Raw genomic sequence first — 27,984 nt, 5'->3', positions numbered from 1 at the left:
AGTGCCAGGCACTGCACTAAGCGTTTTTATAAATATATTTTTATTTGATCCTCACAACAACCCTGGGAGGTAGGTACCATTATCATCCCCATTTTTACAGATGAGGAAACTGAGGCAAACAAATGTGAAGTGACTTGCCCAGGGTCACACAGCTAGAAAGTCTGAAGCCAGACTTGAACTCAGGTTTTCCCAACTCACAGCCTGGCATTCTTTCCACTCTACCACTGAGCTGCCCCTGGTCTAACCAGGGACCAAGGGGGATTTCTGCCTCACTGTTATCTTCTATTCTTGTATAAGAGATAGCAAGAGCCAGTAGTGGAACCAGAAAGACCCTGGGTTCAAATCCTGCCTCAAAGCCCGGGGCTCTGTCCACCATACCACCTATCTGAGCACACTGGCCAAGTCTTTTAAAGGCTTGAGGTCTGGAGGATTACACTCTGAACTGGGTGAAAACCAAGCCCTAAATTCAGGGAGGAAAAATTGACCAGAAACAAACAAAAACAAAAACATAAATTCCACTCGTTCTCCTTTCCTTTACAGATTATCCTAATGGCATCCGGCTCACATCTGCTGTCCCAGGAGCAGACATCAAAGTGTTGATAAATTTCAACGCACCCAATCCCCAGGACAGGAAGAAATTCACCGATGACTTGAGGGAATCCATCGCGGAAGTTCAGGAAATGGAAAAGCATAGAATAGAGTGTAAGTAAAAAGGCTCATACACGGTTTAAGCCTTGAATGTAAAGATACTGTCTAGCTCAGGTTGGAGATCTTGGTGCTCTCAGACCCTCCTGGCTGTGTGACTGTGTGGGAATCTGAGGAAACCTTCCCCACCAAGACGGGAGGCGGAGATGGAGATCCAGGGACTGGACCCCATTCCGTGGGGGCTGAGCACTGACTGACTGCTGGAGTGAAAGCTGAGTCTCCCCCCACCAGCTTCTCTTCAGCAACATCGGGTCAATAATCACAATAATGATGTTAGATGAAGTCACTCTGAAATCTTAAATTGCTAGGTAAATGTCACTTGTTATTATTACCATTGTAATTTTTTGTAAATAATGTCAGTGGCATCTTGTGCTCTCGCAGAGAGGCATATTACCCCTGGAATTACATCAACTCAGATGGCCCATCCTTCCTGTCCTAGGGTGGTAGGAGTCAGAGACAGAGAGGGGGAAGCCAAGAGAAAGGTCTTAGATAAATTGCCCATCAAGCCAGAGAGATGGTGTGACAGACTAGACTTCTGAGGCCCAGATCCTCCCATTAAGTCAACCTGCTTCCCTTCAGGAGCGGGCAATCCCCCTCTCAGGGTTTTCAGCATCTCTGGGAAGGCTGGTTGAGTGATTCTCTGTCCCTCCATTGGCCTTGCCCCACTAGGACTTCCAGTCTTGGTGAGCTCCCCTTCCCCCTGGCGCTCACATGCTTTGCATTGGTAACCGCGAGAACATGCATCGATTCTATCTGTTTCAGCGGAGCTTGAGAAACAGAAAGGAGTCGTCCGGCCCAGCATGTCCCAGTGCTCCAGCCTGAAGAAAGAGCCCGGCAATGGGACCCTGAGCCGTGCCTGCCTCGATGACAGCTATGCCACAGGCGAGGGCCTGAAGCGGAGTGCACTCAGCAGCTCACTCCGTGACCTCTCAGAAGCGGGTAAGAGCCGGGCTTAGTTCTGCCTTCCTAGTGCAATGCATGCAAAACTCGGAAAAGCAGCCCGACAGTTTGTGCATGCATTGTGCCCATGGAAAGAAACACAGCAGAGCCCCAGGCAGGGCATGTGTGCAAGTTTTCTTAGCAAAACATTGTTTGGTTTTACTATTTTTTTTTCCCCATGAAAATTCAAATAGCTTTGACAATACAAAACAGTTCTAGTTTTTGCTGTTTGTACTTTTAAAAGAGAAAGAAGACAGAACCCAATCTTAAGTGTCATCACAGAGGGGAACTTGGTCTAGGAATAAAACTAGTTAGTTCTCCCATTTTACTTTAAGTATTTTTTTTCCTTTAAGAATTTGTAATGTGTAGAGAGAGACAGCAAGAGAACAGGGCCCCATTAGCAGCTGTGTCCTGTGTATTTTGTGCTGAAGTTTTTACCTGTGTTTTACACTGATGAATGAAATTGAGTGAAGCCCTACTAAATTGTGCCTAGAACCTGACACCCCCTTCTTCCTTCCCTCTCTCCCTTCCCCAGCAGAGGCACCTTGTGGTAGGCTCTCTCTAAACAGGATTTTTCTTCTTTCCCTTGGTTGTCTTTACCTTTGGCTTGAGTTGTCTGTAGAGAACTCTAGCCTGATGAGCAGGAAAAGTCCTGATTGATCGGCACGCACGTCCTAAAAATGTCATTGCTCCTGAGGTGACTGAAATCCAGATGCCACCAAACTCAGCATTAGCAGCTAATAGAAAGGTGTAAAACAAAAACAAAAAAAAAGCCCTCAGCAAAAAGTGCAATATGTGCCTCTCTTCATTGCTTTGTTTCCGTATTTGTTTTTTGGTTTTTGGTTTTTTTTTTTTTTGCTACCAGTCATTAATACCCAGCAAACAATAGGTTCCTCCAGTCCATCTCCCAGATCCCTGGAATTGCGCAGTGCCCAAACCTTTAGTGGGCTGCTAGCGCCAATGGGATAGGGACGCTGGGGCCGTGGCGGTGGAAATGAAGCTGCGAGGGGGAAAGACCAAGAACCAAACCATGTTAGCTGCCAGTGAATCCTAATGCCCGGCTTGTTTTTAACCGCTGCACCTTAGCATAGCCATGATCCTCAAACGCCTGTATGTTCTGTGTCTGTTCGCTGCCTAGATGGCTTCTCTGTAGAAGTAGCAGGAAGGAGGTTCCACTGGGGTCGCCACTAAGAGACTTAGCTGTCAGATGGGATGTATAGGTGTCTATTACAAATCTCTTTGCTGTGACCTTTCTGATGATTAGACTATCTATTCCTTGATATCCCCATCTGCCTCACAGCCAAGAACACAAGTTCTCACCCGCTAAGGTGAATTGGCCCTAGACTAGAAAAAGAATTTCATAGTCATCGACTGATTTTTTTCTTGAGGCTCATTTTAGACCGAGAAGAGCTATCCCATCTTCAGCCGGCTGGTAACAGAGTGGTACAGCACCCACCTGTAGACCACTGGGAAGGAATCCTGATTCCACTATTTCTTCCCCATAGGATTTTTCCATCCCAGTCTCTCCAGCATTGCCACATAGCCATGCTCAGGCAGAAGGTTATGTGTCATCTGCAAGACAATTCCTTCTGCTCATGACACCATTCCATGTATCAGCAGCACATACCTTGCTCCTGGCATGCTCATTTCCAAAAGTTTTTTTTTTCTTTTTTCTTTTTTTTTTTTTTGGTTTTTGTTTTTTTTCCACAGTTCAGAACTGAAATCCATTTACCACATAAAGGGTTTAAGCAATGGATTTGTTAAACCCAACTAAACTTAATTGTAGGCTCTCTGCGCACCAAAGGCTACGAGTCGCTTCTGTTTGGTGCTGTGCAGTGCGAAAAACCAACCCACTCCCTCCCTGACTCCTTGCCATCCTCTCCTGTTATTTGGCATAAATACCAAGGCTTCTGGTAGCTGGTTATTATCCAGTCTTGTCATTCAAATTAAGCTAAGAGTCACCTTCAGGACCCTTGAGGCCCAGCTCTTTTTCCAGGCTGGTAGAGAACCTCCCACCATAAGACCTTTGGACCCTGATCACGGTTCCTTTCCAGAGCTAAGTAATAGAAAGAAGTTTAGTCTGGGGCATCTCCAGCTTGTCTGTACCCCCCTTTCCCCACCCCTCCATTAACCATACAGAGGTTCGAGGTCATCAAGTGACTCAGGTTAGTTCAGAAGCCAGAGCAGTTGGTCATTTCTTCTCCTGGCTACCAGAGTTTGGGGTCAGAGGGTATGGATCTTGATTCCATCCAATAGGAAGGATTAAGGCCAGGGTTATGACTTTTTCATTATATCTTGGATTAAAGTATTTGTGGAAAAAGGAATATTGGCACTGTTTTATTATGGTTCTTATTAATAATAGCAGTAATGCTTTTTTCAGATCCTGAGTTGAAAGGGGCCATTAATCTAAATCTAGAACCCTCTACAAGCCCTAAAGTAAAAACATGGAATCTCTTAAGATATTGATTCTAGTAACTTCTCTATTCCATTCACCTTGAGAGAAGGGTAAAAGGCAAGGTCTAAGGGAGGTACACATAGCCATTAGACTTACTGGGGGGGGGAGGCGCCCCGGGTAGCAGGATGTCCAGGTGGAGATGGATTTAAAAAGCATCCTATCATTTTGCCAAGAAGATGACTGAGGCTGCCTTGGAAGATGCCTATTCTTCTGGAATCTTAAGTCTTCCGAGAAGTCAAGTACACAACTTTGGACGTTGTCCTGGGGAAGGAGGCTGAGATTATAAAAATGACCAGGAAGGAAAGTAAGGTCCTCAGAGAAAGAGACCATGTCATCTTCTTGTCCTATATTCCCTCACAGCTTTGCATGGAGTGTTAAATTCTGAGGAGAAAAAAAAAAAAATATATATATATATATATATATATACACTGAATTAGTATGAACAGCTGGTGAGAAACTTGAAAAGGCTCTCCTTGCTAGGTGACTGACTATTCATCCCCAGGACTCCATTAGCCAATGCTACCAAGACTGGCCTTATCAGAGCAGCCCGGAGTTAGAATGACTCAGAGCTCTGCTTGTGCAAATAAAGCAAACATCTTTACTTCTTAAGGCCCCCACTGTCTAGACAAAATGGATCCTAGATTCCTAAATATAGAGCTGTGAGAGACCTTAAAGGTTGCCTAATTCAACTCCCTCATTTTCTAGATGAGAAAACTGAGGTTGAGAAATGGAGAGTGACCTCCCTAGGGTAGGAAATAGCAGAGCCAGGATTAATGACTTCTCAGTCATTATCAGCAAAGGCAGGTTGGCGTCTGCATTTCAGGTTAGTATGGCAATGCTGAAGAAATGCAAGGCCACCACGCTGAGGATTTTATTCAGCCTGGAGAAATGTTTCCCAATCTCTGCTTACAAAACACGCACAGCTAAGGAGTGAAGATGGCAACAGCTTCAACTTTCCGTTGGCCGAAGGTGGGGGAGGGGTCCTTCAGTCACCCCGATGGATCGCCCCACCAGCCACAGCTAAGGTCCGTCCAGTTATAGAAACCCTATTTCCTGTTGCCAACCTTGAAGATGCTAAGAAAAATAGAAGCTGACTGAAGGCTTGGCTTCCAGCCTTCCCGAAACTTCTCTTTACTCAGCAGATGATGAACATTATTTAAGGTTTTTGAGAAGGACTTCCCAGACCCACCATGTATTGCCAGCAATCCATGCATGAGCCCATAGGCTGCTCTACAGAGTTGGCGTGGGGCTCTAAACACATGCCTAGACTAAGGGAGGCTGAGACTACCCACCCACTCACATCAGAGAACAGCTTACACAGGGCCATCAACAGCACAGGTCCTAGAGGCTATTGTTGCATTTTGCAGTCTGCTCAGTATGCTGACTAATAGGACCAGATGCCCCGGGGGGCTGCTGGCCAACAGTATGGTGTCTGTGTGGCTCCAAGCCTTTGTTCAGCATTTATTAAGTACCTACTCTATATCAGACACTGTAAAGAAGTATCTGTGGTCCAGATGATTAGGAAACCTGGCCACTGGTATCACATCTGCATTCAGCAAGACAGGACATCCATCAATGAGGGCCTGGTATGTAGTCAGTGACATTTTACTTCAAGTTGTGGACATCTGTGTAGGTTGAGATATGTGCACACATATGGGGGAGGAGAGAGAGAAAGAGGGTATACTTGTGGGTGGCTAAGTAACTGAGGTATGTATTTTGCTTATGCATGGGCAGACACGTCTAGATTTCTGCATACGTATTGGTGTGCATGAAGGTATGTGTGTGTGCTTCTGTTTTTACTACTTACCTTTGGAAAGTCTGCCTCAAAAAGACCACACCCTTTGACATACCTAACCACATTCGGGCACAAGGCTCAGAGAAATAAAGGAAAGTCTAATCAATATGTTGAAGAAGAAGAAGATGCAGCTAAGCTGCTGTGTCCCAAAGACTCTTCATCAACATTGGAAGGGAAGGAAGATTCTTTGGAGGAGGAAACATAAGCTTCCACGATAACATCCTAACTGCAGGCCTGGGTTTATTTGGATAGTGGACGATTGCCTGCTCTTGCTTGTGACGAGCGTGTGAGGAGAGCTCCATGTCTTGAGTTTTCTCTAGGGATCCTTTCTCTCCCGGCAAAAACGGGTTGTGAAGCTCACTCCTTCAGGAAAATTAGGAGCGCTTTCCTTCCCTCTTTGGGACCCAGGTAGGGTACAGAGCAAGGTCTGGAAGGGCCCTTTAACCAGGAAGGCAGAGAGAAAGATAACCTTTCTCATCTCCCAGACCTCATGTGGCTCAGACTGACCTTTCTTTCAAATAGAAAAATAATATTTCTTTGAGGAGTCAGTCCCCCTGAGTTGCTTAATTACTAAGCCTATTTTCTTGACTCAGGTGAGCCTTCCTGGGCCGCAGCAGGGCTGGGGGGTGGGGAAAGGGGGAAAGGGTGCACGTTTCTTACCCTCTGCTTTTTACTTAGATTGTAAAAGGAGAGAATCTCCTCTCTCCTCAGTTAGGTTAGGAAGGGACAAGGAAAATGGTTTTTCCTTAGGGTTTTTCTGACCTAAAGAAAAAAGTGCCAAGTTTCAACCTTCCTGTATCCTAGGTGTCTTATAGCTGAAAAGTGGAAAGATATAGAGTAGGACATTTCACCCACTCCATTCTCTTGGTAAGAAGGAGCAGGGCCTTCCCATTAGAACCTTTCTATTTCCACATTCCTGGTGTTCAACTTTGGGTAAAGTTGAGTCAATATCCCATATTTAGCTCAGGTGCTTCCAGTTGTTGAAGACCTGTACCAGGCTCTGTCCAACTGGTCTAACCAGGAGGGATAGACATCATGAAACCGGGTGGAAAAGGGAAGGCTAAGGGGTCAGATGACCTTATGCAGAAGGAGGGATTTGTCCTGAGATTCTCCCTAGAGATCCCTGTTTCAATGCTACCTTTCCATCTTCCCATATGGCCAACTCGGGTCACACAAGATGACCTCTGTCCACATTGCACAACCACGCACACACCACAGAGCCCTAACAAAAGGGGACACTTTCAATTTTGGCTGGTCTAAAAAAATTCAAAAAGAAAAAAAAATAAGAAAATTAAGTTTAGTTTCCTCCTGGCCATTCCCCCCACAAAGGATATATGAAATCCACTGAGGTTCAGTAGCTTCACAGCAATTTTTTTTCTTTTGTTTTTTAGTTTCTAAAGAAGCCTCACTTTTCTTCCCCATCTCCTTATTGGCCCCTGTCCCTTGTTCCCATTTAACCAGCACTTGGAAGCTCCTCAGTTGCCCAGAAATCCTTGAAAAAAGCAGATGTACCTGACATCTGAGGGAAGGAAGATGGTGTTTCCTTTTTTAGAATCTGGGCAGAATCGGATTCTCCTGACTGTGAAGGTATCCCTCCTGCCCACTGTGCCCCACCCCCCTGGAGAGACTGGAATTGGAGTATAGGAAATGGTCTTTAAATTTGGGGCTGTGTTTTGTTTTTCGTTTATATGTGTGGTTTTTTGTTGTTTTTTTTTTTTTAAATACCTTTTTGCACCTGAATGGCTATTTGCTTCTCCACTGAGCCTCCTCCTTCCCTGGGCCCCAGGTGTGGGCCCCAGAGGCCTGCAGCTGGGAGCCTTCTCGAAGCTGAGCTTGTTGGTGCCGGCCCAGACTCTCCCTAGTTGCGCTTCGAGGCTCCTGTAGCAGCGCCAGCTCAGGCCATAGAGAGGAAATTGCTCAGCCAGATCTTGTGACCGGTCTCTAACCTATGGTATTGCATGTTCTGGGCAGGGAAGCGTGGGCGACGCAGCAGTGCAGGATCGCTAGACAGCAATATGGAAGTAAGTAGGAAGCCCCCGATGTCTAGCTGGATGTGACGATGTGCGTTTTCCAACCTTTATTTTATATACGTGTATTTTTTTTGCTCCTCTTCTTCCTATATATACATAAAAATATATATATATATATATGTAAATACACACACACATAGCCCTCTAACAACCTGCCTGCCTGAGATAAAGTGCATGCCTGGGCTATTCACTCCGTCCTGGTACGAAGCTTAAAAGGGCCGAGTGCCACTTACTGGCTTGTTTTTGATGAAACCTGGGTTGTTTTGTTTTTTGTGTTTTGGTTTCAGCTAACCCTGTCTCCTCTGTTCCCACAAGCATGGTTAATAAGCACCTGCCCCTCTGCCACCCCCTCCCCACTCCCCCTCTCCCACCACAGCCCCAGCTCACAGGCCACTCCCCCTTTGTTCTTGCTACTTGGATGTTCTAGCTGACCTCTTGACTTCCATGCTCAACCATCTCCATCGCTTATTTTGGCGTTTAAACTGCTCAATGTCTGCAGTCATGACACCATGGAATTGCATAGCTAGGTTGTGGGAGGAGCTCAGCCAATGAGACAGATGAATTCAATGTGGATTTCATGAGATTTCATTCATCTTCAAATCATTTATATTTACTGTTCATGTCAACTTCAGCTTGCAGATCCTTTCTTACCTCTTTTTTTTTGTTTGTTTGTTTTGTTTTGGGTTGCATTAGGTAGGATAAAGTTTATAACCTAGGTAACTCGCCCCAAGCATAGCTTGTCCTGGGTCCCACCTACTGTAGCCTTTAAAAACCTGAGAAGAGGTAGACCATTAAAGGCTGAACTGGAGCTATTGGGCCAGTTAGGAGAGGGTAAAAGACTTAGTGAAATGAAGTGATTTGCAAGGGAAGGGGACCAGGCTGGCGGCAGCCCAGTCAGTCTATTTACCACACTAACCACCAGCCGCCAGAAGGTCCTGATCATGGTCAGCCCAAGGCAGATATGAGTTTTCCCCTTTATATTTTTCTTAACACCCAGCTGTCAGGAAAGGATTTCCCAAGTCAGCATTTTCTCTGCTCTTTAATTGGAAACTTGCAGAAAACACTCCTCCAGAAACCAGTTCTATCTGGCAGGGTCACTCCTCCTTACCAGTGGCACCCCCCCTAGTTGTATTAGAGGAGGCACAGGCCAGGAGCCTAGCCTCACCCAACCTTATCTACTATATATAGCCAGGCAGCTAAACTGAGGCTTCATGATCAGTTTGTTAATTTAATTTTTTTTTCATTCTGACATAAATACTTTAAGATCTTTTAATTTTTATTTCTATGAATTTCCTTTTTAGGGGTCCATCATTAGCAGTCCTCACATGCGCCGAAGAGCTACATCAACCCGAGAGTGTCCATCTCGCCCACACCAGACTATGCCTAACTCTTCCTCCCTCCTAGGCTCCCTATTTGGTAGTAAGAGAGGGAAGCCACCTCCTCAGGCCCACCCACTCTCTGGCCCTTCCCAGCCCCCTTCTCACCCACCAGTCATCTCCCATCAACAACATGCCCAGCATTCTTCCACCGGGCACCACCAGGCCCCCTCCGAGGGACAGACACAGGCCCAGGTGCACACACATCATACCCAGTACTGCCACATGCAGCAGAATCCGCCCCCCTACCACCACCACCACCACTACCATCCACCTCAGCACACCCAGCACGCACACCAGTACCACCATGTCCCCCATGGGGGTCATCCCCCCCATCCGCCCTATGTGGCACATGCCCACACGCCGCATGCCCACCCACCACTGCCCTCATCCCACGCCGGGCACTCCGCCCACTCTGGGCACACAGCGCACCACCACGGACAGCAGTCTGCCCCTCCTCCTCCCACCAGCACGAAGCCCAAACACAGTGGCATCAGCACAATCGTCTAGATAGACCTGGGGGGGATGGAGAGGGGGGTCTCGGACCCCCCTCTATTGACTGTAGCACCAGATATCTGACACAGAGGCATACCCAGTAGGCAGCCAGCAACATATCAAAACCCAGGGTGGATTTGTTTTCTTTTTTTTTCCCTTGGCCCTGGAATCAGACAATATGATTGAATCCCATAAGCTCACAAGGCTTGCATTTTAGGAAATGAAATTCCTTTCAATTTAACCTTGTTGGCCTGGGCTTCATTCACCTCCACCTTTGGGAGGGCCTGCGTCTGGGCCAATCTTTACCATCATTGGCCTTGAAATGGTGCCACCTGCCGAGTAGATGTTAAGCCGCCCCCAGCGCCCTTACCCGCGTTGGTTTTACAGGCATATGAAAACCCAGCCTAGAAAAGAAGAAACATCACACACACACACACACACACACCTTGTTGCATTCTTGCTCTTATTGACAATGGGCAAAAAATTAAGTAGACCTGATATGGTTGATGAAAGTACGTAAGTAAACTTTATATAATATAAATATATATAAATATATATATATACATACATACATACATACACACTGTATAGGTAACGTTTGTGCGTGGAAAGCAAACTTTTCAGTCCACAAAACTAGCAATATAGATTTTACAAGGAATTTCCACTTACTTGATAGACAGCACCATAGCTGAGTAGTATGTGAAAAAGTAGGCCAAAAACTTAAATGCTAGAAACAAATTTCAGATGTTTCAGTATTTTCATAAAAAGAGAGAAAGAGAGAGAGAGAGAGAGAGAGAGAGAGAGAGAGAGAAAGAAAAGTCCCCTGAGGACTTGCAAAGATCTCTAAGCAATCATTACTGAATGTGCCAAGTAACATAGCATCTAACTGTTTAAGTCCAATATTGCTTTGTATAAATCCTTATTTTATTAACAATAGTATCCTAAGTAACCAGTATTATAACTGCTCTGGTATTTCAGGTAAGCAAACTAGTTAAGATGCAGTAAACTCTACAGTAGCAACACGGGATGACCAGCTAAGCATTTGGTTGTCTTAGAATATTGGTTACAAAACTTCTTAGACACTTTAAAGGCTGTAATAACTGTGAATTTACATGATCCACATTTCTTTTGTATGCATTTGATTTATTGGACCCAAAATTCAGAATCATATGAGAGGTGCACATAAACATGGCAAAAATTTTCATCTCCAACGTGAAAATGACAGACACTCATCCTTGTTTCCTTAACACCATAACTTACTCATTTGGTTCCCAGTTGCAATGGGCGGAAGTCCCTCTAGAGCATTTCTAGCAGGAACTGCTCTAGGACATTTATTTTGGGATTTAGCATTATAGGGTGGTGTTTTTATTTTAAAAAATGATAATTATTATAATTGTAATTCCATGTAGCCATGTGCTAGCCAAACACCTGTTTCATCATTGTGACCCATCCGACTTCTTAGCTGACAAGTGCCCAGTACTCAGCAGGCTGAGTCTCCCCTGCCTCTCTCTCATAGTCTGGTTAAAGCATCACATGAAATCAAGCTGTGTTATTGTTGCTTCTGTGTTGTGATGACGCCATCTGCTAACCCGTCCAAGATTCTGCACATCCAGATTCTATACTGAGTCAAACATGGCACCTACTTTGTAGTTTCAGCCTTTTGAGCCTCTGCAGCTGCAAGTTCTTTACACGTAAGCAGTAGAAACAAGAGATGTACTCCCATTGCTCCAGCTAAAATGCAAGACCCCTTAAAAAAAAAAAGAAAAGGGGGGGAGGATAAGAAGTCCCTCTGTTGAGATGTGGGGAAAGCACAAAAGAGCTGGTGACAGGGGCTGGTGCCAAGGCAACGCCAACAAGAAGAGCAAAACCTTCTGGGTTGAAAAGTTCCTGGTTCCTGTCACTTGGGTCATCTTCGAGTGTGGGGGCATCTGTTGACTCCCCATCTTTTTTGTTGATTCCTCACCCCTTTTGTCATGCCATTGCTATCACAAAATCAGCAAAACTGCAAACTGAGCACTTTGTTGTATTTGTTCTCTAGGAAGATTACCAGTCTAGAACTTAGCCTTTTAAAAAAAAAATTAAATCTGCCCACTTTTGTTTTTCTGTGTGTGTAATACTTCTTTCTTTGGTATCTTCTCCAAACTGCTCTTTTGTGGAAAGAGTGGTACACATGTCCTTTAGATTTAGTTTGGGCTGAGTTGGGAGGTTATTCGGTTGCCATTAGCTGTTCCAAAATTGTCCCATTTACCTTTAGGTTGAACTTGTCCGAATTCCCTTGAGGCTCTCTGTTCTTGCAAGTGAAGGGATGTTGTTATGATAAGGGAAATTAGAACCGTATTGCATGTCAACTAACGTTAATGGTGTGAGGCTACACTCTACATATTGTATATTTGCAAAATATATTGGTGTTTACTGTTGAAAATTAGTTGAAGTAAAGTGATAACATATTAAAATATGTAGGCTTTTCTTCATCCCACTGTACCAATGGTAGAGTCTAATTGTAATTTCTAGGTTGTTCCAGAAAAGATATGAAACTTTGGGTACAACATTGCTCTTTCTCAAGTGGCAATAGTTAAAAAACAAACAAAACCAAAAATAAGTTCTATCCTCTACCATCGTCCGCTCCCCTTAACCAAAAGATACTCTGCATCATGGTGCTGGGGCTGTCTTTGTTGTGCTGAGTTTTTTGTGGTCATTTTGTATCCCCAAACTGTCATGTGTGTTCTGAAGTTCTATATACAAGGTATTGAGTCTAGGCTTTGTACTAGGGAGGTACCTGGGCCAGGAGATGATCAATTGAACGTGTAAGAGAAGAATTACAGCTAACTGGGGTTAAACAGTTATCCTTCCCCTGAAACTTTCACAGTGAAGCATCTGAACTTTTTATCCTCCTGTTTCCAATTTTACCCAAGGTTTGGGTCAACAAGGTAGACGAACTTTGTGCCATTTGTGTTTTTATAAGCTCGAGACTAGAAACTTTTTCATAGGTATTATCGTAGACTGAAAAGATCAGTTATGCCTCCTGTTTTTACTTTGGGAAGTAATGAATACCAACAAACTAGTTTCCCAAAAGTCACATAGAGGTCTTTGGGACATCATTGCTTTTTATAAAGTTGCAATCCAACATGTCAGAATAAATCACAGATTAATAGCCATATGGAAACATCATCTGCCTTTGCCTTGAATGGGAAGATAGAAGGACATTGATGAGTTGGGCTGCAAAAGAGAATTAAATGTTCTCCCCTTGAGGTTGAGGTGGCTATTGGGATGGTTCTAATTGTGCTTATTGAAGAAGTCGATTCAGGACACACTAGTAACATTTTTCAAATCCCATGAATTGGTGCGATCATATAATCAATAACATCATGGCAAGACCCTTAGGAAAACAGCTGGTAACAACAACAAAAAAATCTTTTCTGGGACAACAGTCAACTAATATATTTGTATTTTTTTAAGTTTATGAATGAAATGTACATCAATGTAAAAAATAAAGTTCGTCCTAATATAACGTACGTCTTGCTAAAAAGTAATCAGACTTCCAGTGTAGAGTTTTTTTTCCATCATCAGCTGCATGCAACAGAAGCCTCTTGTTTCTCATTAAAATAAGCTAAAAGACAGTTGGCAAATATTTAAACAATGACTGTCTACATGTTGACTTGCCATTCCATATGAAGCTGTGTTTTCTACAGTTAAGCATGCCGTTTTCGTTGTAAAATACCATCGCCCTTCCTGCCTGAAAAATGAGTAACTGTATATATATTAACAACAATAACAAAGGAACCAATTGTAAGATTACTTTGAGTGAAATAGGGTGGTGAAAATGGGACCAAGTAGGAGGAATAGATAATTCTCTCAACTTGTATATAGTGTGTAAATTAGTATTACTCTTAAGTCTGCATTCATTCACTTTGAGGTTACATACAGTACCTGTCTCCTCTAAAGAACCATAATTCAGCTTTGAACTGTGTTAAAAATTGTTTGAGCTAGATCTTGAATGCAGACTGTTTAAAGACTTCCAAGCCCATCCTGCTCAAAAGAAGCTTCTGCCCTATTGAGGCCCAGTACCCATTCGTTGACTGTGTAACTCTGGAGAGGAAAGGAGTGCTTTTGTTTTAATATGCATTCTGTCTGTAAGTAGTAACAGACCCTATCAGTGTAAAACTATAACTGTGATCATGTGAAGAAATCAAATAAATCATTTAAAACTCTTTGTTTCTTAATTTTTCTGAAATATCCAGAAATTCAGTTATTAACTAGGGAAAGAAAGATATCTATATTCTCCTTAGCTGACTACTCATTGAAAACATTGGATTGATTTTGGTTGCTTTGGGGATGTTACTAAAAGTGGTTGAGATACATGATAAATTGAATTTGTGAGTCAATCATGGCTGACAATTTCGTTGGCTGTGTGACAGGCAATAGGAGAGTAAAAATGTGCTAATACTTGATTTTAAATATCTTTCAATCTTGATAACCTGCAGAGAAGTTTTAGAAGGAAATATCTGATGGAAAACTCAGTCTTCCATTAGAGATTAAAATGGATGTGTCATCCACCGATAAAACTCTGTTTTCACAAGTTCATAAGTACTTTGTCATTTTATATAATTGAACTGAGAGATGTCTATGAATCTACGGGGTTTGAGAATGTAGTGTTTTGTGGTGTTTTTTTTTTTTAATGAAATGAGGATTAGCAGGAAGATACAATTGACTGCTTTTAAAATAAAAGTTCCTTACCAAATTTAGCCCTATTGAATATTGCCCTAAAGGCTTAGTCCATGTCACATTTTGAAAAAAAAATTAATGATGGTTACAGAAGATACGAGAAATATGTGTCCTTGAGAACTAGAATGATTATAATGGTCAGTCATACGTGAAGTATGCCTATTGTAGAGCGATGAATTCTGATCTATAAAAGTGTTCCCATTGATCTCCTGTTCCTATGTTAGGCAAAAACCAATAGTTCAGACAAATTATTTTTACTCAACTAGAAAACCTTTCACATGGGAAAGCTTGAATGAAGTATTACAAAGTATTGCAAAGAAGGCAGAACCAGGAAAATAAAATACCCAAAGAATACAGTAATGGAAAAGAAGACATTAAAAGGCAGCTGAAATCCTATGTTGTTTCTAGAGAACACAGGATGAAATACATCTTTCTCAATAGATGGGGAATGTTGTATATGTATCAGGCCCAGTTGCTGAGTTTGTTGGTTTGCTTAACTTTTTCTTTTTGATAAATGAAGGTTTAATGGTTAGGAATGGGGGGAAATAATGTTAAGTGTGGCCTAAAAAAAAAAAAAAGGCATAAGGAAAATGGGAGAAATCCCATGATGAAACACCCACAGTACCTGATACTGCAATTGAACAATATTTCTACCAAGTGCCTACTGTTTCTGTTTCTGTTACCAGTTGGCCATCCTCTTCCTAATCTGTTTAGGGTCCTTTATGGTGTAGAAGCTGTTTGTCCTTTACCAAAATGTGTTTGGTCTATTTTTTTATTTTTCCAAAGAGCTTAATAAATGCTTGTTTGTTGATTTGCTGCATCATATTACCAGAGATAATTTGTACAAGAGAAGCAGTATTAAAAAAATATATATCAAAGCTATTTATTCCTGGAAAAGAAGATGGGGGCAGCTGTGTGGTGAGAATGATAGATGACAGATAGCCTCAATGCTATGTTAGTACTCCTAAAATATTAAATAATCAGCTTTCCAACACATTACATAGGTCTTCTGTGGAGGATTTAAGGGAATGAATGGATAAGAATTACACAAAATGTGGAGGGGTTGCAACTTTCATCTGTGAAGTAAGGACCAATGAAATTATAAGATCAAGGACCCAGAGCTGGAAGGCACTGCACAGCCCATCTAATGCAACCTCAGACAAGGAAACTGAGGCATAGGCAGGCCAAGTGACCTCCTCTAGGTCACACAGGCAGCAAGCCTCATGGGCAAGATGTGGACCCAAGTCCTCCAGCTCTGATTCAAGAGCCTGGGTTTCTTCCCTTGAATCACACAGCTTCCTAGCAGGGGAAAAAAAATGTAAGAAAATTATACTTCAGAGGGATGGGCAAATATGACTCTATATCTGAAGTTATTCTTCATCTCCAAAATCACATTAATGGACCTTCACAATTTGCATCTAGGTAGCACATAGAGGCAGCTAGGTGGTGCAGTGGATAGAGCACTGGGCTTAGAATCAGTAAGACTCCTCTTCCTGGGTTCAGATCTGACCTCAGACACTTACTGACTAGCTGTGTAACCCTGGACAAGTCACTTAACCCTGTTTGCCTCAGTTTCCTCATCTGTAAAATAAGCTGCTGAAGGAAATGGCAAACCACTCCAGTATCTTTGCCAAGAAAACCCCAAATGAGGTCACAGAGTCAGACACAACTGAAATGACTGAACAACAAAAGCACATAGAATGGGAGGAGCTGGACTTTGTCAGAGTTATCTAGGCCTACTTCCTGACTGATATACTTGTGCGCTAGTCACTCCCTATTTCGTGAATGTTCAATAATTTCAGAAGTGCTCACTCCTGTTCCCCAGAAGGGTATCACAGTGAACCAGTTTGGAGAAAGATTTAATGTATTTAAACTTAAGCATACAGACGAAGCTAAAACAATCAAATGTGCTTTGATTCTTTCCCCTAGGATCCCTTGTGAGAGAGCTATGCAGTAATCTCTACCAGCCAGTGTAAACATTTCATTGGTAGAAAAATAATTTTTCTGTGTAATATTGTGCTACCCTGGATTGATATCCAAACTGTTAGCCTTTTATAAAGCTCTGGTGTACACCAGAGAGTTTCTTAAGCATTTTTGTGTCATATACTCCTTTGAAAGTCTGGTAAAGCCTATAGACTCCACAAAATAACATTTTAAATGCATAGGATTACCAAGGAAACCAGTAAGATTGAAATACAACTAACAGATTTTTTTAAAAATTGGGATATATTTCACAGGCCTCCTGAAATCTATCCATAGATCCCATGGGTTAAGAACCTCTGGCGTAGAAGATAAAGTTAGCACAACCAAAAGATGTCTTTGGAGTATGTTTTCAGGTGTATAGTACTTTAAGGCTACAAAAAATTTTCCATGTTAACTCATTTGAATCTCAGAATAGTCACATGAACAAGGTAATCCAAATATTCCTAGACATATTTTACAGATGAGAAAACTGAGAAATTCAGTGACTTAGTGAAGGTCCTACAGCTGGTAAACAGTGGAACCAGGACTAACATCCATGGGTTCTGACTCCTAATCCACAGTGCTTCTCTAAATTTTATTTGGACATCTCAGACAACCAACTGCTCTCTGGGGAGGGTGGGAAATGAAGTTTAATTTGGGCTACAAATGTTGCCATGAGTGGTAAAAAGTGGAGAAAGATTTTATATGCTATTCAGATTTATAATGTAGTAAGTGCTATTCATTGTCTTGTTCATTCATAAGATTTGCTTGATTCGTTCAGTCTTGATTGGGTTTGTTAACCAAAAATAGGGCAACTCAAGAAAACAAGTTCAGGGGCCCTTCCACAGGTTCATAGCCATACACACGCCTTAGAAGAGGAAAATTTCTTCTAAGGAAGAAATACCATATGTCAAGAAGGCATTTATTAAGCACTTACTGTTTGACAGGCATGAGGATACAGAGAGAAGCAAAAACAGTTCCTATCGTCAAGTTTACATTCTAGTGGAGGCAATGAGTTAAAAACTAGGCGTTGCTGCTCAGTTATGTCCACTGCACCACCTGGCCGCCCGCTGTGTGTGACCTTAGGCAGGAGTGAGGAGGGAGATCATTCCAGCTATGAGGTAGAGCCAGTGCAAACGGATGGACTCAGGAGATAGCATCTCATGGAGAAACAGCAGGTATACCAGAGTAGCTGGATGGCCAAGTACATGCACAAAATGTAAAAAGAGTAGAAAGATAGGAAGGGGCTGGATTGTAACAAGCTTTAAATTCCAAACAAGAGGACTATACATCAACGCAAAGCTTCAGATCTCTCCTCACTACTCAGCTTAAAACATTTTACTTTTTTTTTTAAATAAAAGGCTAACTCGTGTTCTCACTTCCCACACTGAGGTAAGATATTTTATTACAAGCTACCATTCATTTTTTAAATTAGATGTTATGCCCTTGAAAGATAGGGTCTTTGTGCCAATAAAAGGAGTTTTGGGAATCATAATGTCAACCATGAGTCTGAACTGACAAATGAGTGTTTATCACCATGCCACTCAAAAACAAGGAAAAGCCAATGGCTAATGGATGAATTAACAATAGTCAGAAGCTTAAGTCTTAATGTTACTGAATTTCATGTTTCAATTCAATAAATATTTATTAAGCCCCTATTCTATGCAAGGAATTGTGTTAGGCACTGGAATAAGGGAAGCATTTAGCCATGAATGCATGGGAGTTGGAAAGAAAGGCAAACTACTGTCCCCAGTAAGGTATATCTTAAGGTATATATGGAAACCCCCCATCAGGAGAAAACAGCATTTCCTATTCATACAACAGCACTTCTTCAGACAACTAAAGTCTGGGCCTAGATACATGGCACTCTTGATTGTGCATCTCCAGCTACAGCTACTGAGCTTTTATTAAAGAGACAAAAGGGGGATTTTCAAACTATATGGCATCAGATAACTTGCAGTGTGTATTGCTCTGGGTCTAAGAGGCTTATTTTGGGGGACTGGTGGGGTGAGCAGTCTCTCCTATACATTCTTGATCATTTAGTTGCAAATGCTGTCTAAATGGTTGGGTTTCCAACCGCTCCAAAAGACCAAAAATAACCTATGAACAAAACTTATATAAACTAGCAAGATTTATTGATGGGTATTCCAGCCAGATGGATCTCCAGTGAAGAATCAAGAGCTAAGGACACAGGTGTTACGTCTTTTTATCCCAGATACTTCTAGAAGGAATAATGTGTCCTCGTGAAGGCCTTTAGATAAGTCTCATGCCAAGCACAAAGTCCTCAGATAAGTTCATAGAAGACAGCATCACAAAGGGACATCTGACCTTCCCCCATTTACATGAGAACGGTAGGGGGATTATCTTTGTGTGTTGGTGATACCAGGTTCCCCACATTTTAATTGGAAAGACGAAGTGTTGCTTCCAATTCCTATGGCTAGCATTTGGGATTTTTGAGCATTAGAATTAAATGGGCAAAGAAGGAAAAAAGCAGGAGTAGGGGTGGGGTGGGGGGAAAAATCTGTCTCATCTAATGGCTTTGAGTTGAAATCTGTGAAACATTTTCATCTATACATTACCAGAACAAAGGAACCTTCCACATAGATAGTCATTATCTATACAGCTATGGCTCCTTGGGCATTCAGGCAAGGGGCATCATGGGTGAAGTATATACAACCTTATCAAACAGTAAAAACAAAGGTGTTATTAAATTGATCCATAGCCTGAAAATAGGACTTAACTTTCCTGAGTCAATCTCTAGGCCTTAAAGCATGCTATATAGGTATGGTAAACAAGTTATGATTAACTGAGGGCTTTTGTTTTTTTAACTATTTTCTATTTTTATCTTTATTTCTATTTATCTATTTTTATCTATCATCTATTTTATCTATTTATCTATATATTATCTATTTTATCTATTGATCTGTCTTGCATCTAGGAGATAGATCAGCAGGCTAAATAATAATAATGATGATGATGATGATAGCCAGCATGTATATAGTGCCTACTATGTGCCAGGTACTGTGCTAAGTGCTTAACAAATACCTCATTTGATCCTCATAACATTAGGAGAAGACTGCCATTAGCCTGCTGTTATCGCCATTTTACAGATAACTAAACTGAGGCAAACAAGGTTAAGTGACATGCCAAGGTCACAGAGCTACTGCATGAGGTCAGATTTGAATTTAGATTTTCCTGACTCCATGCCCACTTCACTGCCAGATACAGGAGGATTGAAACATGCTTCCATATTCTAGGGCCAGAAGCTGGCCCTGAAGAAATAGACATGCACATCATATGACTGAGGAATAACTTACCTGCATGCTACATGATGCATGATGTGGGGCGGGGGGGAAGGGGACGGAGGGTTAAAATGAGCATCCTGGGATAAAATTTTCACTTGTGTATTCTCTATGAAATAGTTGGGGGAAAATGTTAATTAATTTCCAGTTTATGCCAAATTTTATTATTCTAGCCTGGTGAATGTCAGGTTTTCATTCAGAAAAGTAACTTCCTTTTTAAAAGATGGGCATAGTTATCATCAATATTGTTTGGTTTAATGCTAAATCTCTATAGTTTGTGCTGACAGTAAAGAACAATTGGTGTGAAGGTGCCCAGGAAGAATCGAGATAGAATTTTTGTCCTCCGTTTCATTTCTTTGATTCCTAGTGAATATATTTGATTAGTAACATTCATAGTCTCTGTACCAGAAATTCATGATGCAGTCCGATAGATATTTTTATTAAAGACTTTTGATGTAGAGTGAATTTTATTCTTTATCAACTCAAGCTGAGTGAGCATTACTATTGAAACATAGAGTAGTTTTCAAGAATGAACAGCTTTCCACCTTCAGTAGTGCTCAGTAAGCATACCATTAAAATGAATTCCACGGCTTCTCACTTCATTATCTGGTTTGCAGTCCCATAGTCAGTGGCTTGGAGAATTACAAAAAGTGTTGTTATTACTTTCCAACAAATGTTAATGCCGATTGCTGAGCACCACTGATAGAGCCTGAAGTGTTTCTTACAAAGAGTCTGAATTCTGCACTTCTGGACAATTACTTGGCCTGATTTCACTGGATGTCAGAATTATGCTGCTGTGAGGAAGGGTGTGATAAATTGTACTTCACCAAACCCTGGTCCTGACAGTCATTTGTTGGAGGACTTTATAGAAGAATATTCCATCCCAAATCTACTTAAGAAAAACTGGCACATTTGCATCTTTATGAGCTGTTTCCCAGGGAGTGAGATTTTGGAGCCCTAGTTCTGATAGCCAGCAATCTACAAATAAGGCTTGGTCTTTATCGACTTTAAGGCAAGCTGCTAAATGAAAATGCCATTAAGTTAATGTGATTACCTGAAATCCATATTAAGGAAGCTGCTTTGGGATATCTGGAGATTTTTAGATAGGGCTTGCTTCATCAATAAACTTTTAGTAAGAATAAACTTGTAGGTGAACAATCCACAGTCTGAACTAAGCTTTTGCTTCACAAACTAGAGACCAGATCAAAGATTCTTTTCTAATGTTTATTTTCTTGGGTCCACTCATTCCACTTCTGGGCAATTCTAATTGTTAAGAAGTTCTTCTTTGCCAGGGACTGAAATCTTTCAGCCATTGGGACCCTTCAGGCTTCAAACAACACAAACTTAATTTCTATATCATATGCCAGCCCTTAGGCAGAGAAGAGCAGAAGGGCCTCTTTGCTCCTGCTGAGTCGTTTCAGTCCTGTCCTGCTTTTCATGACGCCATTTGGGATTTTCTTGGCAAAGATACTGGAGTAGTTTGCGATTTCCTTCTCCAGCTTATTTTACAGATGAGAAACTAAGGCAAACAGGGTTAAGTGATTTGTCTAGGGTCACACAGATTTTAAGTGTCTGAGGCCAGATCTGAAGCCATGACTCTGATTCCAAGCCTGATATTCTATCCACTGTGCCACTTAGCTACCCCAAAGGGCCTCTTAAGTTGAGAAGAAATCAGCACAAAATCAAAGCCAGGAGGCTGGAGTGAGTTCAGTATGTCAAGGGGACAGTATGGTAGGCCTGACAAGAGAGAAGGCTCCCTATAAGGGAGAAATGAGGCAGGTTGTGCCTTACATGTCATGCTAACGTGTTTATTAACCTTTATCCTGTGGGCAAGAGATAACCACTGTAGGTTTTATAGATTTTAGATTATAGGAATCATTTGAGTTCTGTTAACTGTCAATCTTTACAGAGTTCATTCTAAGAAAGACAAACAAAATTAGGCTGCATGAACATGTTCATTTCTCTCAAAGTGGGAGATGTGTATACATTCATACACAGGAATCATAAGAATGAGCTCAAGGAAAGGACAGTTGAAGAAGACTTTATATGTTCAGAGCAATTAAGTGTTTCCTTCTCCCTCCCTTCCTGGTTCAGGATGCCTCTGTCAGCCAGAATTATAGTCTCCATATGTGTTAACCATAATATGAGAAAGGAATTTCTTTAATAAGATAGATTCATAAAACATGGACGTCCTAACAGGACACAACACAACAGTGTCCACAAAATAACAAGATAAGGAAAGTCCCATTATTCAAGATAACGTCTGGTTGGAGGTACCTGGTCCTTGGCGGAATGTCCCCAGTCAGCAAAATCCAGCAGGAAAGCTTGGGTTCACTCAGAGAGCAAAGCAAAGCATGTCTGTTATGCCAAAGCATACAAAGCATTATGGTAAGGTAAGCTCAGAGTGGGCAAAAAATGTCATTCTCCTGACTGGCCAATCCAAGTTTTAGGCCTTTCTCAGGTGAGGGGGGCTCAAGCTGGTTTGGGGGGAGAGCAAGCTGATTTACAGTTCCTATAATTATTAAACAAAAGAGTGACATCATTTATAAACATGTGTTTTGAGAAATAGCCATTAATAGTTGACTATTTCTATCTTCTGAGACTCCTTCCTGCTCTAAAGTCATATGACCAAATTTGAAATTTGAAAGGCAGATCTAGTTGTAAACACCATCTTCAAGTTAAGCCCATAAGCATTTAATAAGCATTTACTATGTGTCAGACACTATGCCAAGGGCTAGGAAGACAAATACAAGCACAAATAAGACAGATAGTCCCTGCCCTCAAGGAGCTTATTTTCTACTAATTTCTAAAAGAGGCAAATGAACTGAATAGTCCTACCATTATAAATCCCTTTAGTTATCATTCAGAACTAATATTACACATGTATGTGTGTACATACATATATAAAAATACATACATGAATATCTACAAATACATATATACGAACACTAGCCATATAGAGACATTATATATACTTATATATATATATAAACTAGCCATATATACATATATAGCATAAAATATACACATATACACGTATATATACACATATACATACACACAAACACTAGCTATATATAGACATTGTATATACTAATATATATAAACTAGCCATATGTAAACATTATATATACATGTATAGCATATAATATACACATTTATATATAATACATATGTGTGTATATATACGCATATACATACACACAAACACCAGCCATAGACACTGTATATACTAATATATATAAACTAGCCATATATAGATATTATATATATACTAATATATACACTATATTCATGTATACTACATAGTATATACTATTTACACCATATACATGTATATAGCATATACTATATACTATACATACTATATACACATATACACATTGTTTTTACTATATAATATATACATATAGTACTATATATATACATACTATGTATATGTACTATGCATACCACTCTATATACTATATACACACTATACATATATACACATATGTATGTATGTGTATATAGTATACACACATGCACACACACACACACACACACACTAACCAGGCCTCAGAAAGTTAATAGAATGTATACAAATAACCACACCCCTCTCCTTTCCACTAATGTCACTGATTGTCACTGTTACTATCAATGCTGCCATTACTAATGGACAATTCTACCTTCTCCCTCTTACTTATTCTCTATTTATCCTGTATATAGCTTGTTGTACATGTTTATTTGTTTTCTCCCCCCATTAAACTACAAGCTCCTTGACATAAAGGACTGTCTTTTGTCTCTCTTTGTATCCCCAGCACTAAGCACAGTGCCTGGCATAGAGTAAGTGTTTAATACATGTTTTTGAAGGAACCAAGGATTACTAGATGGGTTTTCTTTCTCTACCCCTTCCCTAATTCAGTACAAAAAAAAGGTCTTAAGTGGTAGTTAGAGAATGCAATGCATCTGTTATACACTGGGGTAACAAGAATTGCCAATGCCTCCAAATCTTCAGACCTTTGGTTATCTCCTTGTCACCTCCTGAGCAACTACAGTAAGATGAGATTGAAGACATTCACCTGGGGCACAGTCATCCCTGTATGTGGCAAGGCCCCCAGATGCCTAGGGTGGTCATGGTTCTGTCCTACCCCAATATTTTATATATATATATATATATATATATATGTATGTATGTATGTATATATATAAATGTATGTCAATATATTAAATTAATTATACATTATAGTACTATTCATTATAATAAATTGTATTACTCTTACATTATCTATTATATTAATATATGCACCTATATTTGTGTAGACATATACATGCCCCTACTGCCTCAGTTATGAGTACAATTGTCACTTGTAATGGAAATGGTGGGGTTAACACTACGCTTCTTAACGGTGTCAGCAATATCCCCAAGGAGACATGCTGGAAATTTATTTATTAAGCGTTGCAGAAAATGCTAGACAGGTGGGTGCTATTGTACATAACATAAAAGGACATGATAGCTATCTGACAGGGCCTTCTTCATTCCTCAGAATATGGTGTAAATTCCAGAACGTGCTGAGAATGATAACTCAGTTATTGCATTTGTAGCTTTCTGGGAGCTTGTGATCCACCTCCTTCAATACTGTTTCCATAGTAACTAATGTACTCTGGGAATGAGCAGAGACCTCACAGCATAGGTTTAGCAGAGTAAACAAGAGATAGAGAGATTACACATTCCATATGGTATATATGCTCACTATTATGTGCACATAATGTGCACACAAACCGATTTAACCCCCATATTGCAAAAGGTTAGAAGTAACCTTTTAGTTCTCCCTCAGAAAGTAGCAACCTAATGCTAATTCACTGACCATTGGCAACTCACAATTTTTACAGCTTAATAGCATGTCACCTTCTGCAAGGCGGGCAAGGCAGCATGACTGAATTCACTAGTTGTCTGACATACCTGACTGCTCATTTTGTGAAGGGTACATATAACCCATGAGCAGAATGTGAATTGTGCCCATACTTATTCTCAGAAAGTGCATATAGACTTAAAAAACAGCAAAAGATTTTGCATCTTTAAAAAATATACACCAGCAGAATTCACAAGCAATCCTCTGTTCCTACACATTTTAGCAAGACAATCTGTACGTAAGACCAAAGTGCAGGTGGCAAGAATTACATTAGCATTATAGTAAAGTGGATGGGACAGTGGATAGAGCACTGGGCCTGGAGGTAGAAAGACTCATCTTCTGGCGTCAGACACTTACTACCTGTGTGACCCCAGGCAAATCACTTCACCCTGTTTGCCTCAGTTTCTTCATCTGTACAATAAGCCAGAGAAAGAAATGGCAAACTACTCCAGTATCTCCTCCAAGAAAACCCCAAATGGGGTCATAGAGTTGGACATGACAAACAACTGACCACAACAAAAATGGAAATACATCATGCATTTTCCAGTTAACCTTCTTCCAGGTCAATAAAAGCTTTGTTGGTATGGTGAGAGCCTAATCTGCTTTGTAAAAACATAAACAGTACTACATGAAGGGGCCCTCCTTTGTACTTGGTATAAGGAGTTCCCACATGCACATGTCTTTCTCTTCTATTAAATCAAGTTTCTATCCATGTCTTATGCAGTCGTGACTTTTGTTTAACAACTATCAGTACCCATTTGCAACACATACCAGCTATGTAACTAAGGGCAGGTAATTAATCATTTAATGCTTCAAGCAACTCTCTAAGCCTTTAGTGCAGAGGAGTTTCTGATCTCTATCGGATGAGCAAGTTTTCGCAGTTTCCACATCTGGAGTTCTCCATGCTGATGAAACCATAATTCCAGACTCAAAAAGCAAAAACAAAACAAAACAAAACAACAAAAATTTAAAAAAAAACCACAACAACAACAACAACCCCAAAATCTAGGCAAGGCCCCAGAGTGTAGAGAAAAGGGCATGAGATGTAGAGTCCCAACACTTTCCACTTAGTAGGTGTGTGACTGAACAAGTCCACTGGTCTCTGCATCAGCTTCATCAACCTGTAAAATGGGAATAATGATACCTGTGTCATCTACCTCACAGCTAGTCATATGGATCTTATCTTGCTGTCAACGACCTCCTTAAGGTAGAACCCTAATGGGATCCCAGAGTCAACAATTTAGTAATTCCACATTATTTTCCCAAACTGCAGTCTCTTTTTTTTAATTTTATTTTTTTATTTAGTATTTTGTTTTTCCCCAATTATATGTAAAAACAATTTTCAACATTTTTTTAAAAACTTTGAGTTCCAAATTCTCTCCCTTCCTCCTTTCATTGAGAAGGCAAACAATTTGACATAGGTTATATATGTGGAGTCATGCAAAACACATCCATAATAGTCATGAAAGAAAACATAGACAAAAAAACTCAAGAAAAATAAAGAAAGTAAAAAATAAGTATGCTTCCATCTGTATTTGGACACCATCAATTCTTTCTCTGAAGATGAACAGCATCTTTCATCCTAAGTCCTTCAGAGTTGTCTTGAATTGTTGTATTGTGAGAACAGCTAAGTCATTCAAGGCTGATCATCTTACAATATTGCTGTTACTTTGTACACAAAACATTTCACTTTGCATCAGCCCATACAAGTCTTTCTGAGAGCATCCTGCTCATCATTTCTTATACTATAATGATATTCTATCATAATCACATACCACAACTTGTTTAGCCATTCTCCAACTGGTGGGCATCCCCTTAATTTCTGATTCTTTGCCTTCAGAATGCTATAAATATTTTCATACGTATAGGTTCTTTTCCTTTTTTGTTTTTTCTCTCTTTTGGGATACAGACCTACTAGTGGTATTGCTACATCAAAGGGTATGCATGGTTTTATAGTCTTTTGGGCATAGATCCAAATTTCTCTAGAGAATGGTTGAATTAGTTCACAACTCCACCAACAGTGTATTAATGTCTCATTTTCCCCATATTCTCTCCAACATTTGTCATTTACCTTTTCTGTCCTATTAGTCAATCTAACAGGCATAAGGTACACTTGAGAATTGTTTTAATTTACATTTCTCCAATCAATAGTGAGTTAGAGTATTTTTTCATATGGCTTTAAATAGCTTTGATTACTTCATTTGAAAACTTACCATATCTTTTGATCATTTATCAATTGGGGAATGGCTCTTATACTTATAAATTTGACTCAGTTCTCTATATGTTTGAGAAATGAGGCCTTTATCAGATAAATTTGCTGCAAAAATTTTTCAGTTATTGCTAACTGTATTTCCCTCCATCCGATCCCCCTACCCTCCCATTTATTCTATTCTATCTTTCCTTTCATACTGTCCCTCCTCAAAAGTGTTTTGCTTCTGACTACCCCCTCCCCTAATCTGTCTTCCCTTCTATCACCCCCCCCTTTCTCTTATCCCCTTCTCCTCCTACTTTCCTGTAGGGTAAAATAGATTTCTATACCCAACTGAGTGTATGTGTTATTCCCTCTTTAAGCCAATTCTGATAAGAGTAAGGTTTACTCGCTTCCCCTCACCTCTCCCCTCTTCCCCTCCACTGAAAAGCTTTTTCTTGTCTCTTTTATGTAAGACTATTTACCCTATTCTACCTCTCCTTTTCTCTTTCTTCCAGTACATTCCTCTCTCATCACTTACTTTTATTTTTTAGATATCATACCTTCATATTCAACTCATACCTGTGCCCTCTGTCTATATATATATATATAATATAATATACATATATCTTCCTTCTAACTACTCTAATAATTAGAAAGGTCTTATGTTATACATATATTATCTTCCCATGTAAGAATGTAAACAGTTTAATCTTATAAGTCCCTTATGATTTCCCTTTTGTATTTATCTTTTTATGCTTCTCTTGAATCTTGTATTTGAAAGTAAAATTCAACTCTGGTCATTTTATCAAGAATACTTGAAAGTCCTCTATCTCACTGAATATCCATTTTCCCCCCTGAAGGATTATACTCAGTTTTGGTGGGTAGATGATCTTGGTTGTAATCCTAGCTCCTTTGCCCTCCAGAACATCATATTCTAAGCCCTCTGATCCTTTAACATAGAAGCTGCTAAATCTTGTGTTATCCTGACTATGGCTCCACGATACTTGAATTGTTTCTTTCTGGCTGTTTGCAATATTTTCTCTTTGACCTGAGAACTCTGGAATTTGGCTGTCATATTCCTGGCACTTTTCATTTTGAGATCTCTTTCAAGAGGTGATCA

General features: G+C 40.5%; 1 protein-coding gene across 4 annotated transcripts in view; it reads left to right on the top strand.

The window, feature by feature from the left end:
• Positions 1–14,005, top strand: part of IQSEC1 (IQ motif and Sec7 domain 1) — a 208,750-nt gene extending 194,745 nt beyond the window's left edge. For 3 of the 4 annotated variants that reach the window (XM_027837064.1, XM_027837066.1, XM_027837065.1), the window contains exons 11-14: positions 541–702; positions 1,468–1,644; positions 7,866–7,915; positions 9,226–14,005. In XM_027837064.1, the coding sequence (XP_027692865.1) occupies positions 541–702; positions 1,468–1,644; positions 7,866–7,915; positions 9,226–9,810 (974 nt within the window). In that variant the 3' untranslated portion in view covers positions 9,811–14,005. The remainder of the gene's footprint in view (positions 1–540; positions 703–1,467; positions 1,645–7,865; positions 7,916–9,225) is intronic. The other variant, XM_027837067.1, reaches the window with a different exon arrangement.
• Positions 14,006–27,984: the final 13,979 nt, after the last annotated feature.

The sequence above is a fragment of the Vombatus ursinus genome, unplaced genomic scaffold (genome assembly GCF_900497805.2).
Source record: "Vombatus ursinus unplaced genomic scaffold, bare-nosed wombat genome assembly UNPS02014820.1, whole genome shotgun sequence".
NCBI classification, from domain to species: domain Eukaryota; kingdom Metazoa; phylum Chordata; class Mammalia; order Diprotodontia; family Vombatidae; genus Vombatus; species Vombatus ursinus.
This window is presented reverse-complemented; position numbering and strand designations above follow the sequence as displayed.